The 17145-nt window shown below is 34.4% G+C and overlaps 2 protein-coding genes across 2 annotated transcripts; one reads left to right on the top strand and one right to left on the bottom strand.

The window, feature by feature from the left end:
• Window positions 1-1646: 1646 nt before the first annotated feature.
• Window positions 1647-2624, top strand: LOC126692042 (peroxiredoxin-2E-2, chloroplastic). The gene has a single exon (XM_050387451.1). It carries the CDS (start codon window positions 1816-1818, stop codon window positions 2515-2517), a length of 702 nt encoding a protein of 233 aa, XP_050243408.1. The 5' UTR covers window positions 1647-1815; the 3' UTR covers window positions 2518-2624.
• A 5778-nt stretch (window positions 2625-8402) lies between these two features.
• On the bottom strand, window positions 8403-15300 carry LOC126692041 (glucomannan 4-beta-mannosyltransferase 9). Its single transcript, XM_050387450.1, has 9 exons — window positions 14459-15300; window positions 14239-14337; window positions 13854-14106; window positions 11321-11431; window positions 11040-11176; window positions 10240-10353; window positions 9940-10139; window positions 9142-9336; window positions 8403-9021 (listed from the first exon to the last, which is right to left on the bottom strand). Exons 1-9 carry the CDS (start codon window positions 14786-14788, stop codon window positions 8859-8861), a joined length of 1602 nt encoding a protein of 533 aa, XP_050243407.1. The 5' UTR covers window positions 14789-15300; the 3' UTR covers window positions 8403-8858.
• Window positions 15301-17145: the final 1845 nt, after the last annotated feature.

The raw sequence follows: 17145 nt of genomic DNA, 5'->3' as shown, positions 1-17145 counted from the left end.
ATTTAAATTAAATTAAATTTTCCACCTCATCACTGTTTTCCTTTTCCAATGCAAATTAGACTTCTAGCCAAATAAGGACACTCTCCCACCGCCTCTACTCTCTCCTATTTAAGAATTGCTTGCGTAGAAAACCTAAGCTCCAAAAACTTATTTTTGCCGCAACACAATTTTCTCCTTAAAACTTATTTTTCTTCAAGATTTTTTTTTAGGGCGACTCATGCTTCACAATTCACATATTCCACTTATGTATTGGACTCCTCTCCCTCTTCGGTCAATGCATCAAGGTTAGGGTTATTTGATTTGTTCAATAAAAATTATAGATTTGTTGCTTTTTCTTATAAGTTTGTCAATTGTTGTTTTGTTTATTTAATTGCTGGGCCTGAATCTTTTAATTAAATCTTCAAATTTTTATTGAACAAATCAAATAACCCTAACCTTGATGCATTGACCGAAGAAAGAGAGGAGTCCAATACATAAGTGGAAAAGCTATAATCATGGATTCCCTTCTTTCTATTGTATTTCTCTATTGCGTAATTATATATATATATATATATATATTGTTTTATTTCAATACTTTTGAAGCTTTGAATCTTCTGATTTTTTTTTAATTTTTTTTTTTGGCCTTTTGGAAGTTTTAACATCATAACTTTTGGGTTTTATTTTTTCTATTATCAGAAATTATCTAGAAGATTTCAATGAATATTCATGGATTATTCTTTTTGAGGGTAACCCATCTTTATCTTATATTTCTATTCCTAACTTTTTTTTCCTATATTTTTTCTTTAATTGTTCGTGTTTACGTCTCTTTTGTTTTTCTTATTTTTTCTTTAATTGTCCGTGTTTATGTCTCTTTTTGTGTGAGTATGTGTCATCGTATCTGGGTACTTAGGCAAAATCTATAAAGACTAAAGATGCTTTTTTTTTTTGGTAATGAATCCTGTGTTTTTCATGACTTTAGTGAGTCATATTCTTAATGATCGAAATGGTTTTGTTTGACGTGGATTTTGTTCATATTGGTTTCAAAGTTTATTTCTTGGCTTATATTATAGATTGTAATATATTTATTTATCAAACTGTTTAGTTGAGTTTGTTTTCGAAATTGTTTTTAGTGTTGGACATTTTCTTGAAGCATGTTGGTATCATATATTAAAATACTGTTAAGTTGATAATAATAATAATAATATAGTTTAATGAATGTCTGAAACGTATAGCTGTTAACAAATATTTTAGCTATATGATTTTATTTTACAAATTCAATTTTAGTGTTATAGTAAAATAAACAAAGATTAAATTATATATTGTACTCAATACATTTCCCGTGCATCGCACGGGTTAGCGACTAGTTTTATTGTAATGGTTATATTATTTTATTGTGATGTTATATTATTTTATTGTGTTGAAAATTAAAATAGATTCACTGTTGTAGTATGTGTATAGGTAAAATAACTTTTGATAAAGTTAAATTGTTAAATTGTTATTTTTTTAACTCTACTGTTGGTGATGCTCTTAGGAATGAAAAATAAATTTTGGGTAGTATTTATTAAAAAAAGAAAAAAAAGACGCAAAATGCCAAAAGGCCCTTCTCAACCCTAGTGCCCCAAAAGGCTCAAACAAAAAGGCCTCCAAGAAAAATCACACACAAATCTCTGTCGTGACATATCCTAGCCTCTCATTGCTCCCTTCCCCCAAATCTCCCACCCAATCCAAAGGTCCAAAACCACCCAAAACGATCCCTCTTTCTCTCTCTCACAAACCATTCTCATCATAACACTCATCACAGAGAGTCTCTCTCACGCATTTTCGCAAACACAAACAATGGCCGCCACTCTCTCCATCTCAAGACTCCTCCTCTCTTCCCCCACCTCCCTCTCTCTCTCCACCGCCACCGCCACCTCCTCCCTCTTCCCCGCCGCTGCCGCCAAATCCCTCTCTTCAAAACTCTCCTTCACTTCCCTCCCCCTCAAACACCACCACCGCCACCACCCAAAACCCCTCAAATTCTCCACCGCCAAATCCACAATCTCCGCCACAATCTCCGTCGGAGACAAGCTCCCCGACGCAACACTCTCTTACTTCGACCCATCTGGAGCACTCCAAACCACCACCATCTCCGACCTCACCAAAAACAAAAAAGCCATCCTCTTCGCCGTCCCAGGTGCCTTCACTCCAACCTGTTCCCAAAAACACCTCCCTGGTTTCGTCGAAAAATCCAAGGACCTCAAAGCCAAAGGCGTCGACACCATCGCTTGCATTTCGGTCAACGATGCTTTTGTCATGAGGGCGTGGAAGGAGAACCTTAAAGTCAACGACGAGGTGCTTTTGTTGTCTGATGGCAATGGGGATTTCACTCGAGCCATTGGGGCTGAGCTCAATCTGAGTGATCAGCCTGTGGGTTTGGGTGTCAGGTCGAGAAGGTACGCGCTTTTGGCTGAAGATGGAGTTGTCAAGGTCTTGAATTTGGAGGAAGGTGGTGCTTTTACTTTCAGTGGAGCTGAGGATATTCTCAAAGTGCTTTGAATTTCCTGAGGTTGTACTTTTACGGCTTCTTCTTCATTTTGTTTTTTGATTTTCATGTTGTTCAGACTGGTTTTTTGTTAATAAAAATGTATGGAACTTGAGTGCCATATGGTTTTTAATAATGGGTAGAAATTGAAAATGTTAGTTTTTGAGGTAATTTTGATGCATTTTGTGATGAGTTTGTAGGATTTGTGATATGATAGACATTGGAGTGAGTGTTTGTTAAATTTACAACTCATCTAAAAATCTCTGGGGTCTGTAAAAGCTAGTGGGAATATTTAGCATAAAAACAGTGCCAAGAAATTGATGAAAAAGAAAAGAGAGAATGAGGATAGATGCAAGAGAATAACAATTTAAAGAAAAAGCCTTTTTTTTTATATTATTTTTATCCCTTTTTAAAATGGTTCACAGTTTACATGTTCTGATTTACTGGATGATAATTTCACATAGAGTAGTGATTATTGCACACATTGCACGCGCTGAAGTCGTTGCACGCACTGCATGCAAACAAACTAAAATCGTGACTTCAAGTTTAAAATCGTGACTCACTGTGGCAAACACCAAATAGTTGGCCAAGGAGGATGTTGAATTCTTGAGACAGTTTTTCATGTAAAACTAAATTTAGATTATGTACTTGTATAAGTAATCGATTGATAGGACAATTGAAACATTGTTATACTTAAACCCATCATAAGCTCTTTTTGTTGCCAAGAGCCTTGGAACTCAACTGGCGGTATCCCCTATCCTCATTGGAACTATTGAATTATCAATAACAAGAATCATGATCTTGAACAAATTGCTAACCTTTGAATATTGCTCTTAATTAGTTGTAGTTTTCTTCCCTGTCTTTAGTCACCATGCCTGGCAGAGTAAATCATATCAATCAATGTATTACAGTGAAGATTCTGAATGAATAAAGGTCGAAGGAATTGATACTGGGAAACCTCCAGCCCCACTTTCTATTGGAACAATCAGCCAAGAAAAAGTGGATGATAGCTCAAAAGGTCAATCATGTGTTTTCAACTAAAGGAAAAGCACCTTAAAGTAAAAGCAAAACATCCAGAATTCAAAATAGTAGAGAAGCTAGCATACATTAACTTCAACAAGTTTGAAAAGGAGAATGAACTAGCGGGCCCCTTCTAATTATAAAGCGACTTTAGAGCATTTGCAGCAGTGTAGCTATATTGCTATATTTTAGCTACATTGCTACTAAAATGATGCTCCAATAGTGGAGCTAAATCTAAAAATTTTAGCTCCACTGCTATAGTGCACATCTAAATCTAAAAATAGATGTGCACTGATCAATGAGAGCAAAATAAAAAATTTTAATCAACCGGTTGATTAAAATAATGCCCCTCTCTCTCTCTCATCTAAGAACATCACTCTCAACCTCACTTCGGCCTCTCACTCTCTCAACTCTGGTTTGCCGCTGATCCACCTCTTCTGCCAACCCAACTCGTCGACGTGATCGGCGTGGTTGCTCGTGTTGGGTTTTTTTTTTTTTTTTTTTTTTTTTTTTTTTTTCTTCCTACTGTGGACTGGTGGTGGTGGTGGTGGTTGTGGCCGTGGCTGAGGAAAAAGATTAGAGATTTGGGTTTTATTTTATTTTTTTTTTTCCTGGTGGTGGTGGTGGTGGTGGTTGTGGTTGTGGTTGAGGAAAAAGATAGGAGATTTGGGTTTTTTTTTTCCCTGCTGTGGACTGGTGGTGGTGGTTGTAGCTGTGGAAAAAGATTGGAGATCTAGTTTTTTTTTTTTTTTTTTTTTTTCCTGCTGTGGACTGGTGGTGGTGGTGGTGTTGGTGGTAGTTATGGCTGTGGTTGATGGTAGAGGTGGTTGTGGTTGGTTTTTTTGGGTAGTAGGATATATTATTTTATTGTAGTGGTTATAATATTTTATTGTGATATTTATATTATTTTATTGTATTGAAAGTTAAAATAGATCTATTGCTACAACATATGTATAGGTAAAATAGATAAAGTAATTTTTGGTGGAGCTAAATAGCTAAATATTTAGCTCCACTGCTGTGGGTGCTCTTACAAACAATAGCTATAGCCCCACACTGTACGCCTTTTTTTTTTTTTTAATGAACAAAAAAGGGTCTCGCGGGTGTGATCATTGATCCGGCTCACTTAAACCCGCTATTGATGGTATGAGGCACCTGTTTATTTTTTTTATCCGCATACGGCTGTTTACACAAGTGGTGGGCTATATTATTACCTCCCTAGTTATCTACTAGGAGCAGGACATGGGATCTTTAATTTGGATACAGCTTGTGTCCGGTCCATTTGTACACCCAACATGATACGATGTGAACACAAATGCATTTATGCACTAGACACGATATGATGTAGATACGTGTCCGAATCATATTGTATTCGGTGCACAGATGCACTAGACATAAGCTTCATTGTTTAATTTTCACTTCCCATAACGTACTTGGAGAGCTTTCCGTTGTAGCAATAACATCAATATAATTCTTAGAAACAGATTCAATAATGACATTCTGAAGCCTCAAATCTATAGTTTCATTGTAAATGGGACACGGCTTTTGTCGTTAGTCTTATAAGTCATTCCTCGCACGTCTTTTTTAATCGAAGATTATATTAAAACGAAAGGAAAGCAAGACCAAGAGAGAACTGAAAGTCTGGCCCTAACCCATCTCCAACATCTACCATTCAAAAAAATAAATGTAAATCAGAGATGAGCAGTAGAATTAGTTTATCTATCAACCAACAAAAGTTTTGCACAATAATACTATTATCATACACCACAACAAAACACATTCCCCGCCCATTCTTTCCCTTCAAGTGCACCACATTACATACAGAAGTTGTCTTTCAAATCTAACTCGAAATTTGTATTTGAACATGTCAATGACTCAACCACGATCCCAGTTTGACCGAGATGGAAAGTTAATCTGTGACAGTGTAAAATCAGTGTTGATTTTTGGAAATTTTCACCTAAACGTAGGTATTCATAGACTCAAATGCTCTCTACTCATTATTTAATTTATATCAACTGCTTTCATAATCTTGATAAATAGAATGCTTGTGTCCTAGATTCGGGAATCCATTTCCAAGCTAGAAGCTTACTCACATCGAATTCCTCCCACCAACTCCTCACAAAAGCAGGTTTACCAAACATTTGCCTATTCAGCATCTGTCCTACCCTCCTTTAGAAGATAAGCTGTCTCTTCTCCATGTTTCGATATCAACAAAGAAGTAGTAAGCCAGAAGACATGTACAAATCTTATTTTGGTAAAAACGGATTGCATTAGCTAACAGAACCACCACCAACAGTATTTAAAGGACAAGAACTCTCATAGTACAAACCTTAAATTATCATAAAATAGTAGCATACATAAGTCCACAGGCGACTATCAAAATAAATAATGTCCTAGCCCATAGCTGAACCTTTTCTAGCCAGAGCATCTGCACACTTGTTTGCTTCGCAAAAATAGTGACTCATCTTCACTTGAGAAATTGGCTAATGAGGGTCCTGCAATTGATAATGAGAGAAGCATGATGCAAACTACTATTATACTCATTAGATATCCATCCAAGCACTACTTTAGCATCTAATTCAATTTCCACATCCACAAAATTCAAGCTAGTACATAAAAGTAATCCTTCCCTTAGAGCCCACAGTTCAGTTTCAACACTGGTGAATACCCTAACAGAGCGGGTGAAGCCTTTGATCCAAACCCCATTATGGTCTCGAATAAGCCCCCCTCCGGTAGTGAAACCCTGATTGCCTAATGAAGAGCCATCTGTGTTAAGCTTGACCCAGCCAACTTCAGGTTTATTCCACCAGACTTTGACAACCTAATTCCTTTTAACCCTCTTAGACCAAGAGGCACAGAACAGGTACTCATTGGCAATAGCACAGACTTCCCTACCCAGCTCATGGTTTGGAGGAGAGCTTTTGAACACAATTTTATTTCTATGAAGCCAAAGGCTCCAGATGGCAAAAGGAAAAAACATATTCCATGGCATAGATATCCCCTGGCAGTAAGTGTTAATGCTAGAATTTTTTTTCCAGCCACAAACCAATGTCCTTAGCATAAAAGTCATGCACCAGATCATAAGCTTAAATATCATGTGTCTCTCTTTATTGATACTTATAAATTGCTGTGCCTCACTTGACAACACCTGAGAACCTCTACTATCTTTTGGCAACAGCAGAATAGTCCTCTTGTGCTCCAATCAGTCAATCATCCAAATAGTTTCAAAGCTCATTTTTTAGCAGACTAACTGGGCCTCTTTCAACCTCCCTCATGTCAGAAGGGCATCAATTAGGGTATTATATGTCTCAATATTTGGGAGAACTCCCTTCTATGCCATCCCCTTTATCCATTCTTCTGCCTCATTCATCTCCCCCATGTCACCAAAACTGTCAATTAAAGGATTCAAGTGATGCAGTTTGGTCGGAATCCATGGCTTCCCGTTTGCTCAGAGTTCACACAATAAGTACAGGGACAACTTTTTTACAATTGTTAATTTGGCATGTCGTAATTGGTGATTTATAAAAATGGTGTTGGTGGGCTAATGTAAATAATATTGCTCCATTCCTAACTTACACCTTGATAAATTATGAACAATGTTGTGTCATTGCTCTTGTTCAAATTGTCCACATTACCTCTTCGACAATGTCCTTTCACCATTGTGTCCAATCTATTAGTTTTTCAAAACCTACTCAACCAAGTCCTACAAGCATAGTATTTAAACCCTTCCCCTTTCTCATTTGCTTTTTATACAAAAACAATACAGCCTCACCATCACCACACCTCGAATGCCCAAAAAAAAGTATGCTATAAGTAAACCCATCAGGTACAAATCCATGGGCCTTCATAGGTTAGTTGCTTAAGATCCAAAAATGACAAACTAATGGAGCTCCATCTGCAGAATATATGAGCCTTTGTGCCCATGCCTTTTTTCTGGGCTTAAAGGACTGCCCATGAAATTTTGTGAGGGCATTAGCATTGGTGGTGTCAAATTGCCATACTACCAAATTTAATAACCAATATAAGAAAAATAGGGCTGCATTAATGATTATTTCCTTCTGGTTGTGGTGTGGTTATTGTTTATTGTAGTGGATATATTATTTTATTGTATTATTTATATTATTTTAATATGTTAAATGCTAAAATAAAACCATTGATGTTGAGTGTTAGTAAAGTGAGGTGGTAAAATAGATTAAGTAGCTTTTTGTAGTGACAAAAGCTAAAATTTTTGGCACCACTAATGCTGATGCTGTCAACCAAAAGGCAAAAAGACCATAGGAACATAATACTTTATACTGTCAATAATAATGATAATATAATTAAAATAAGAGTAAAAGGGATAAATTCATTGATTGGTTTCCTTGATGGCCAATATAGCACAATTAGGCTTTAAGAGGATGAGACTATAGTTAGGTTAGGCACTCTGTTCTTGGTAAAGTTATTAATAAGTTTCATCTATGTATGCCATGTACATTTAATTTAATTTAATTTATTTTTTTTAGGAGGCAGATATGTGAACTAATAAATTCTTTGGGTTACTTTAATTTATGACAGGCCTCTACCGCTTCATGAAATTATTAATGATGAGCCTGACTAATCCAACCACACAAACAATTGCTACCATTTCATGGGACAAGTGGTCAGTGTGATGCAACAATCATTTAATAAATAATTGTTTTCATGGGTTAACGAAAGACTAATTTCCTGTAGTGTCAAGGGAAAAGTAATCTTGGTGTATGAATCATTCAACTCTGTGTAGCCATTTCATTGTTCATTATTTTCCTGCATAATGTTCAGTTATTTACTCTCCTTCACTGTGCTACCTATTGGTCAGTAACATATCTACCATACATACCTAATGCTTGCAAAACACAGAGAGAGAGAGATGTAACATTGATCTTTTCCTTTCCCAACTGCTTACTGTTTATTCTTCTTCCAACAAATCCAACAAAACAAGGGCATAAGAACAGAGAAAAATATGATAAAAAAGCTAGAAAAATAAAAAACCACTCAAAGATGTTTACTTTGGGGTCTGGGTCCTTCCCACAAACTGCCTTCAGTTCCTCCTTTCTGTATAATGCACATTCTGGTAACAATCCTTTTGTTCTGTAATTTTCCTTTAAAGTATACACAAAGAGAACTAAATTTTTCGAATCACTATCTCAAATATTATGCGAGCCTAGAAAATTGACCATATATAGTTTTGTTCTTTTTTACAAAGCTATAATTTCAAGATATTGTCGGTATGAATGGTCATGTATATGTTGCTGAAGCAGAAATTATACAGAAACATTAACAAAATGGCAAAAAGAACTTCAGTATCATTGTTGGAGTTCCTCTAAGAGTTTGGGACAAAGGTGCCAACGTACCCAAACCCCATGATGAAGAAGGCAGCTGCTTGCATAAAAAGGAATAGGAAGAAGTGGTTTTTTCCAAAGAAAACATCATACCAGCCAATAAATAATAGGTAAGCTCCAACTGCAAGCTCTAGTAAATGGAGTCTGTCACAGTTTAAAAACAAAATAACAAATATTGATCAGAAATTCTCTAGTATAGATGATATTACTTTAAAAAGGAGGGCATGACTAAATTACACAGCAAGTCTATGGAAGAATGCATACCTTCCTCCAATCCTGAACCGAGGTTTTCTTGGTGCTTTCAAGCCTGCTTTAGCCTTGAAAGCATCTCCTAGTTTCTCTGTTACAATCCATTCATTTGCTCGATTTGTCTCTAGTAGACCAATGATGGTAGCCTTCATTCGATGTAGTGACATGACGTTCTCAAAAAGGATCCAGAAAACCATTAAGTGGAGTGACCTGAAAGATTATGAAAGAACATGAACAAAAACCCAAGAAAATTCAGTTAAGGCCCGGATCACTATGGCAACAATGTCTAGGAAATGACACTTAATATAATTGCTGAAGCAACATTCACTGGCCCAGGTAGCAGGTAAGTTATAATTTGAAAATTTTTCCCCTTTTTTGGTCCAGCTCTTAAGGCACCTAACTAATCCCTTGTGTTATAAGGAGAAATCCCTTGAGGCTGGTTTGAAGGCAATGGTAAGGGACTTGAATCTAGAACCTTATGGATCACACAAGACTTGGAAACCACAAGACCAACACTGGGGTTTAAAAAAAAAGGTTTAGTTGTTCGTGTATTTTTTCCTGGAAAATGTTTCCTTCAAGAATTATTCTAATCCTTGCTTTAAGTTCATCAAGAAGCAGAGGAAGTTGAATCCTTAGGAACTATTATTACAGCAAAATAGGTGAAGTAGACTTGTCAACCAAAGGTAAGATAAAGAACCTAGTTTCCACCAAATAGTGCTTACCTCAAATTGCAAAAACTCAATGCCAAAATGCTGTGAACCTATCAAAAGATTTAAAAAAAACCAGATACAGAAGCAGAAAAGAATATCTGACCTTGGAGTTCCAACAGCATTAAGAAGGGTGATGAGGGATGGAATGTAAACTGATCCCCACTTTGGAACCGCAACTTCAGGTACTACAACAGTTGCTGGTAGTACAATGCAGTAAAACACAAATGTGCTTATGTGGGCTATGATCTTCCGAATAAAGAAGAAGCTGTATATCACATGTACCTTCTTCCATAAAGATACTTTCTGCATTAGACGTATAAAAATGAAGGGTGAGCTGACAAAAAAACTTTCATTTTACTTCCGCGAAGTTGTTATATTTGACGGAACAAAGAAGCAAACTGACCTTGTTTCTTATAATCTCTACTGCCATTTTCCTGAAAAGATTGGCCGGACCACATGACCACCGATGTTGTTGGTACCGGTAGGCTTTCAATGTACTAGGCAATTCATTTTTCACCTAGTAAAGTGATATTAAGAACATGTATAAACATTACAGTCTGTACATAGAAACATTAATCAACAGAAGCCAGTATGTGTTGTTTGTTATTTAATCATGGGTGTTTTCTTTCGCTATTGGTGGCCTAGTTCAGTGGGATTCAAAGTGACTATATAAGAGTTCAAATTCCCCTCCTAGTTCAAAGTGACTATTCTTAATGGATTTCTTGAATCACAAAAGGAAACTGTGATTGACTCTCCCAGTTGCAAAGCACAGCTCTACTGCTGATCAAAAAGAAATGAGAAAATATGAGTAGTGTTATTAAGTTCAAACAAACATACCATAGCAATGGTAACTTTAGGAAAAATATAGTAATAAACATCTGGGCATAAGACTATTGATAAAGAGCAATACTACTACACAATTATTTTCGAAACCATTTTCACATTTCTCTAAGGTTATGACTTGTAATCGAAGTAACATCACTTTTACATATTACTTTTATTATGAACCAATTATAGACCACTTAACAGTAGTGAAAATTTGTCTCTACTACACTCATTGACTAATAATTGAGTACAAGGTTAATTTGGATGAATCTTCTCCAACCCATTACATGGCGTAACGTTATCAATTCCCACATAATTGATTTGAGATATTTTCTTTTATATCAGTTTGTAGGTAAACTTTTTCCAATAATTAAATACCTGAACACCTCCGAGGTACAAAAATTTCCATCCTTTGAGACTAGCTCTAACAGCCAGGTCCATATCTTCCACAGTGGTCCTGTCTTTCCATCCTCCAGCCTCATTAAGTGCAGCAATTCTCCACACACCTGCTGTCCCTGTATTATTTCAATATTAAAAGTTAGATTAAAATTTTATTTATTTTTACACAAAACCAATAGTAACACATTAAACTTTTTATCAAACACATAACGAAGATAACTGTGATTTCTGATAAAAAAAAAAATTAGCTAGTGATTTACCATTGAATCCAAAGAAGGCATATGTGGATGACCCCACTTCTTGCTCCACTGTGAAATGGTAATCCAATGACATTTCTTGAATTCTTGTCATCAAGCACTCATCGGAGTTCACTGTAAAAAACAGCACAGAAAAAGCACTGCCACGTTACTAAATAGCTGGCATGAGTTTTACAATCATTATAAATGATAAAATCAGATCACATAAATTCCATTGTCGGTCAGTATAGGATAGAAAGTGACTGGGATATGAGGTCCACCATTAAGGTTGCACATGCAGCTGCTGGTGGTGGCCTGGTAGGAGAAGAATCAGTATTTTTGGCTTAAAAATTTTCATGTAGGGATTTTATTTAGAAAATCAGAATCACAATGATGTATCCTACAAACAATCAAATGGAAAATTTGTATATTTTAAACATGGAAAATTCTATATATTATAAAATAAGCGGATTAGATTTTGCTATATTATCAATAATTTAAATACGTATCAAACAGTGTTAGTCAACATCAATATAAATGCTAACAACGTGACAAAATCTAATCCATCCTTTTCAGCATGAATGCATAAGATATATAAATTTGTATGATGGAGTTATTTTGAAAACTATAATAAATTCTAATCAGGGTGGTTTGATATTAATATTTAAAGTAGCTGTTCAAACAAGTGCACAGTACACTACTATCAAGCTCTTATCTACCATTTTTCTTGTCAATAATTTGAAAGTATGGAAAAGTCGTCCTTGAATTCATGTTTCATAAAGTTTTTCTGCGAAAAAAGCATGATAAGTTTATAACCTCCTTCATTACCGTATCCAAATATATTTGTAAACCTTCTCAAAATATATATATATATATATATATATTTGTAAAAATTAGTTAGTTTATTAATAAAACCTTTTTTTTTTGAAGCCGTTTATTAATAAAACTCTTAAGAGTTTTATTAATAAACTTTTTTTTTTTCGTTCATCCAAAAAAAAAAAATAATAATAATAAAACTTTTAAGACATGTTACTTTCACTCTTTCTTTCTTTTTCTCTTTTTTTGGATGGCAAAGAGAGGGTCCATTCATGTTCATGAAGTTTGGAACCAGTTCGTGAGTGGGGAGAGGATGGGTACCCTCTCATAATTGTGGCCTCCTAATTAGGAAAATAATATTTAGAATTAAAGAGAGAGAGAGGAAAAAAAAAAAAAAAAACCTCCAAGTCTAATATTACTATTTTCGAGGAACATTCTAATTATGGTACCTAATAAAATAGAAGAAGAAAACAAAAAAAAAAAAATCATACATGGGAACAGCAGTCAGCAGGTTGCATAACAAATTCCACAAAATTTTATTTTATACTAAATATAGTATCAATGATGATCTTACTTATTTAAATTCAAAAAAAAAAATGATGATCTTACTTTGAAGTGATATTCTACGATCATGTTTATTACCTCAATAAATTATAATTAAAAAAAAATTATTGTATCTATTTCTTGTGTTTCTAGCCTTAATTTTACATTCTATTTAATTTCATTAGCTTGGTTGTTTAGGAAAAAATAATACCGTTTCACTTGGGTGAGTTGGGAGAGGGCATGGGTTTGGGTTGGGGGCAGCATATTTAGTATATAAGTACTTTTAGCCAACTAAAATAAATACATAAATACTCTCTCCGTCCCAGTTTGTTTATCTTCTATTCTATTTTGAGATGTCTCAAAATATTATCCTATTTTTAAAAATAAAAGCTATTAGTTTACTTATATCCCTACTTTATTTTCAAAACTATTTGAAAAGAAAACTAACAAATATTTAAAAAAGATCAATATATTGGGGTAGATTTTTAGTTGCCTCAAGAAGAATAACTTTAAAAAAAAAAAAAAAAAAAACTAATAAATTTATTTAAAGATAGTTTTATAAACTTATATATTTTTACAAGACAGACTGGCAATAAATGATATTTCCTTAAAAAATTTAATTTTTCAAACAAGACAAATAAATTGAGACAGAAGAAGTATAATCAAACCGTCTCATAAGAAAAACAACCTCCTATATTTGATAAACCTTATGTGTTTACGACATCAATATTGTGAGAAGGCATTTTATAAAACAGTTTCATAAGATAATTTTCTTGTAATTTCCTTTACAAAAAGTAATAAAATAAAAAATTTTGTACTTCAGTTAACACTTCTGTCGTTCCTAACAAGATTTCAAGTGTTCAAATTTAATCCGTTGTAATTATTGAAATTAACAATAAAATTAAAGATACACTTGTCCCATCCATGACAGCCAAAGTGAAGAATCAGAACCGAGACAAGATATATATGGGACCATTGGACCGAACGCCATTTCCTGTCCATCTCTCACTTCCCAAACAAAAACAGACCCACCCCACCGACAGTTTTTTAAGCGGCCACTGTTTTTTTTTTTTAGAACCTCCTAAAAATTCTCATCAGAAAAATTAAAATACTAATAATAATAATAGTAAACCAGTGAGATTGGTACTGACTATAGCTAACCAAAAATAAAAGTTTATGGGTGATTTAGCGGAATTACCGAATTTCCAACGGGCCTGAACGAGTGCTAGTTGAGGATTATGGGTAAGGAAAGGTATGGTTCGCCATAGAAAATCTGGTTCGGGTTGAAAATCCGCGTCAAGAATGGCTACATAATCGCACTGTTTCACGTAGCTACGCTTCATGCCTTCTTTCAAAGCACCTGCCTTATACCCATTTCTGTTGTCTCTAATTTCGTACTTTATGTTTATGCCTTTGCTTGCCCACCTTTGACATTCTAGCTCCACCAAGTCCTAATCAATTCACAATTTTGGAACATGACCCAATTAAGAAAATGGACTAATTAATGGTTTTGGCCATTTGGGTTTGTTAATTGGACCTTAAAAATTGGAGATTTTCATCGAGAAATATCAAATATGTATTACCTTTATTGTTGGGTCTGTGGAATCATCAAGTACTTGTATGATGATTCGATCAGAAGGCCATGAAAGCCCACATGCAGCTCCAATTGATAGTTGATACACCTACATTTAAAAAAAAAAAAAGCACACAACTTTTAAGGTTTAAAGCTAGAATTGTAAAAGGAAAACACGTATTTTGATCTTGACTAATATGTAATAAGCAGAGAAAAGAAAGAAAAAGCACCTCTCTTTCGTTGTACATGGGGATTTGGACAAGGACCATAGGATGAGCTGAGTTTCCAAGCTCAACGTCGTCTTTAATTGCCTCCCATTTGTAACGCTTTTCGGGTTTTCGACCAAACAGCTTAATCAGAACAATGACAATACCCATATAAACCCTCTCGATGAACAGCATCACCGACATGATCAAGCACAAAACCACTGAGATTCTTAACAGAGGGACAATCAATGGCGCTTTGATCTGAGCCCAGATAATTTCAAGTTGCATGGAAATGTCATCTCTGGCTCCTTGAAATGCGTCTGGAAGAATTGTCGACGATGAAAGCCGATCCATTTCAAGGCTTTTTTCTTTGTTGTTAATAAGAAAAACAAAACCAAAAAGCTATGAGAAGGTGATGGGAAAGCTAGCAAGGAAGTGAAAGAGTATAAGATGGTTCACTTTGCGAAAAGAGCACGAATATGTTTTTGCCTTTTTGCTTGCTGTGTTTGTGATTATTTGCTTCCTTGTCAAGAAAAACAATGGAGGCAGAGCTGGAATGTGTCAGTCACTAGCTCAAACCCCCCCCCCACTTTGCTTTGCAGACAAATCTAGAGAAGGAAAAATCTTAACAAACCCAGTTTAGATCTCAATCTATCAAGCTCTTACAACACGCACACATTACACAAACAGCATTAATAATGGCCTAAAATGTTGGTACACAAAATTAATGTCTTTTTTTTTTCCCTGAAGGAAAAAAAAAAGACTCTGAAATTGAAGAATTGAGAGAGAGAGAGAGAGAGAGAGAGGAAATAGCTTCTTTTTTTTGTTATTTATGTAAGCTCTATTTGTGTGTCATAATCTCTCCCTCTTGTTTCTTCTTATATAATGAAATGAATGAAGGTGTTAGCTCTTCAAAAGCCTCAACAGTCTTAACTGTTCCAACGACAAGTGTGCGGCTTATATAAAAATAGCATCAACCAACAACGAGTCGAAATTAAATAAATTAACTGCCGGCGGCAAGACCCACCACCATCTGAGTCAGATTTTCCCGGCGATGTGGGTCCAACTTCTTTTCTTTTTATTGGAGGGAATTTGTGGGACATTAATTTCCTTTTCAAACATGGCACCTTATTAATCATCAAGCTCATTTGAAATATGTGAGTCTGTGACCCCCATAATTGGCCGTAATTTCAATTTTCAACCAACTATTATTAATTAACTCAACGGTTATTTCATTCATTAGCTTTCCTTTTATTCTTAGATGTCTTTTTTTTTTTTTTTGGATGAATATTCTTATTCTTATCCTTGGATGTCTTTGTCTTATGTTTTTATGAAAATGTTTTAATTACTTACCAAATACATAATAAAAATTTGGTATTCAAATTTCAAATAATTTGTGCTTTATATGGATACGTTTTTAATTATAAAGCAAAAAAAGAGGGTTGTAAATGAATTGGAAAGAAAGGGCCATATAGTGAGGTCGGTCCAAAATTAATTTGGTCATGTACTTTTAAGGCCCTTACTATTGCCCCTTTCTGTATGACTACCATGACACCATAGATGCTTCTTTGGTAGTATGTCTTTTCATGAAATTTCAATATGGTCCTTTATTGTTTGTTGATACTTATGCGAGTATATTATGTTATAGTTTACTACTATAACATAACATATATATATATATATATATATTCTTTTTCATAAAAAAAAAAAGTTTTATAGAAGAGATTCTTAATTTGAAATAATTATAAACTAGCGTGTGAGCATCCAAAGCATGTGATTACTGTAAAACATGTAATCATCCATTAAAAGATTTGATATTTAATCTGAAATAATTATTAAGTTTTATATAGGAGATTCTTAATTGCACAAATGTCTTCATTAAATCTTAGTATCCTCATAAATTAGCTTTATATCGTCATAAATTAGTTTTTGTTGGATATTTTGTATATCCAAGTAGGTTGTAATACGGTTTCTCAAAAAAAAAAAAAAAAGTAGGTTGTAATTCAAGTTTATTCCCACTTTAGTGGTGAAAGCTAGAATGTTATTTAATCCATTTATGTATGTGGAAAAGTGTTACTACCTCTTTAGGTGAGGTAGAGTAAAGAAACAAATGAAAAATTGGCTGGCTGAGAGAGAGAGAGAAGATCTCTATGTGCTCTTTTACTTGAAATTTTCATAGTTCTCTCGACGCTTTGGAGGAGCAAAATGAGGGGCAAAATTATGCAAAAAATTGTAATTTTGTAATTTTTCGGCCAAAAATTGCACCATTAGATATATGTATGTTGGCAAAATTATTTTTAACTGTTTTTTAACAGCTATAACATATTATATATATATATATATATATATATATGTATAACTCATTTTTACTAGGAATTCATATTTCTCTTGGATTCACTAAAAACTCTCTGAGTTTTTTTCCAAATTGCTATTTGTAGAACTTAATAGGTTTAGTTGTATTTTGGAAATAAATTTGTTTAAAGAAAATGATTTCATTGTACCTCCAAGCCATCAAAATTTTGTTTGTTCTTTAAATCTCCTTGTTTCTTTCTATGTTCGTCTCATTGTTCTCCAACATCCGTAACCTTAGGACATCTCTTATCAATCAATTAGCTATTAACGTCTTTTGATATCAACCTATTTTAAATTAAAAAAGAAAAGTCTCTTAGTACGGATTTTCACATTAATTAAGCTAATAATTCGGCAAAATT

The sequence above is a fragment of the Quercus robur genome, chromosome 7 (assembly GCF_932294415.1).
Source record: "Quercus robur chromosome 7, dhQueRobu3.1, whole genome shotgun sequence".
Taxonomy (NCBI): domain Eukaryota; kingdom Viridiplantae; phylum Streptophyta; class Magnoliopsida; order Fagales; family Fagaceae; genus Quercus; species Quercus robur.
This window is presented reverse-complemented; position numbering and strand designations above follow the sequence as displayed.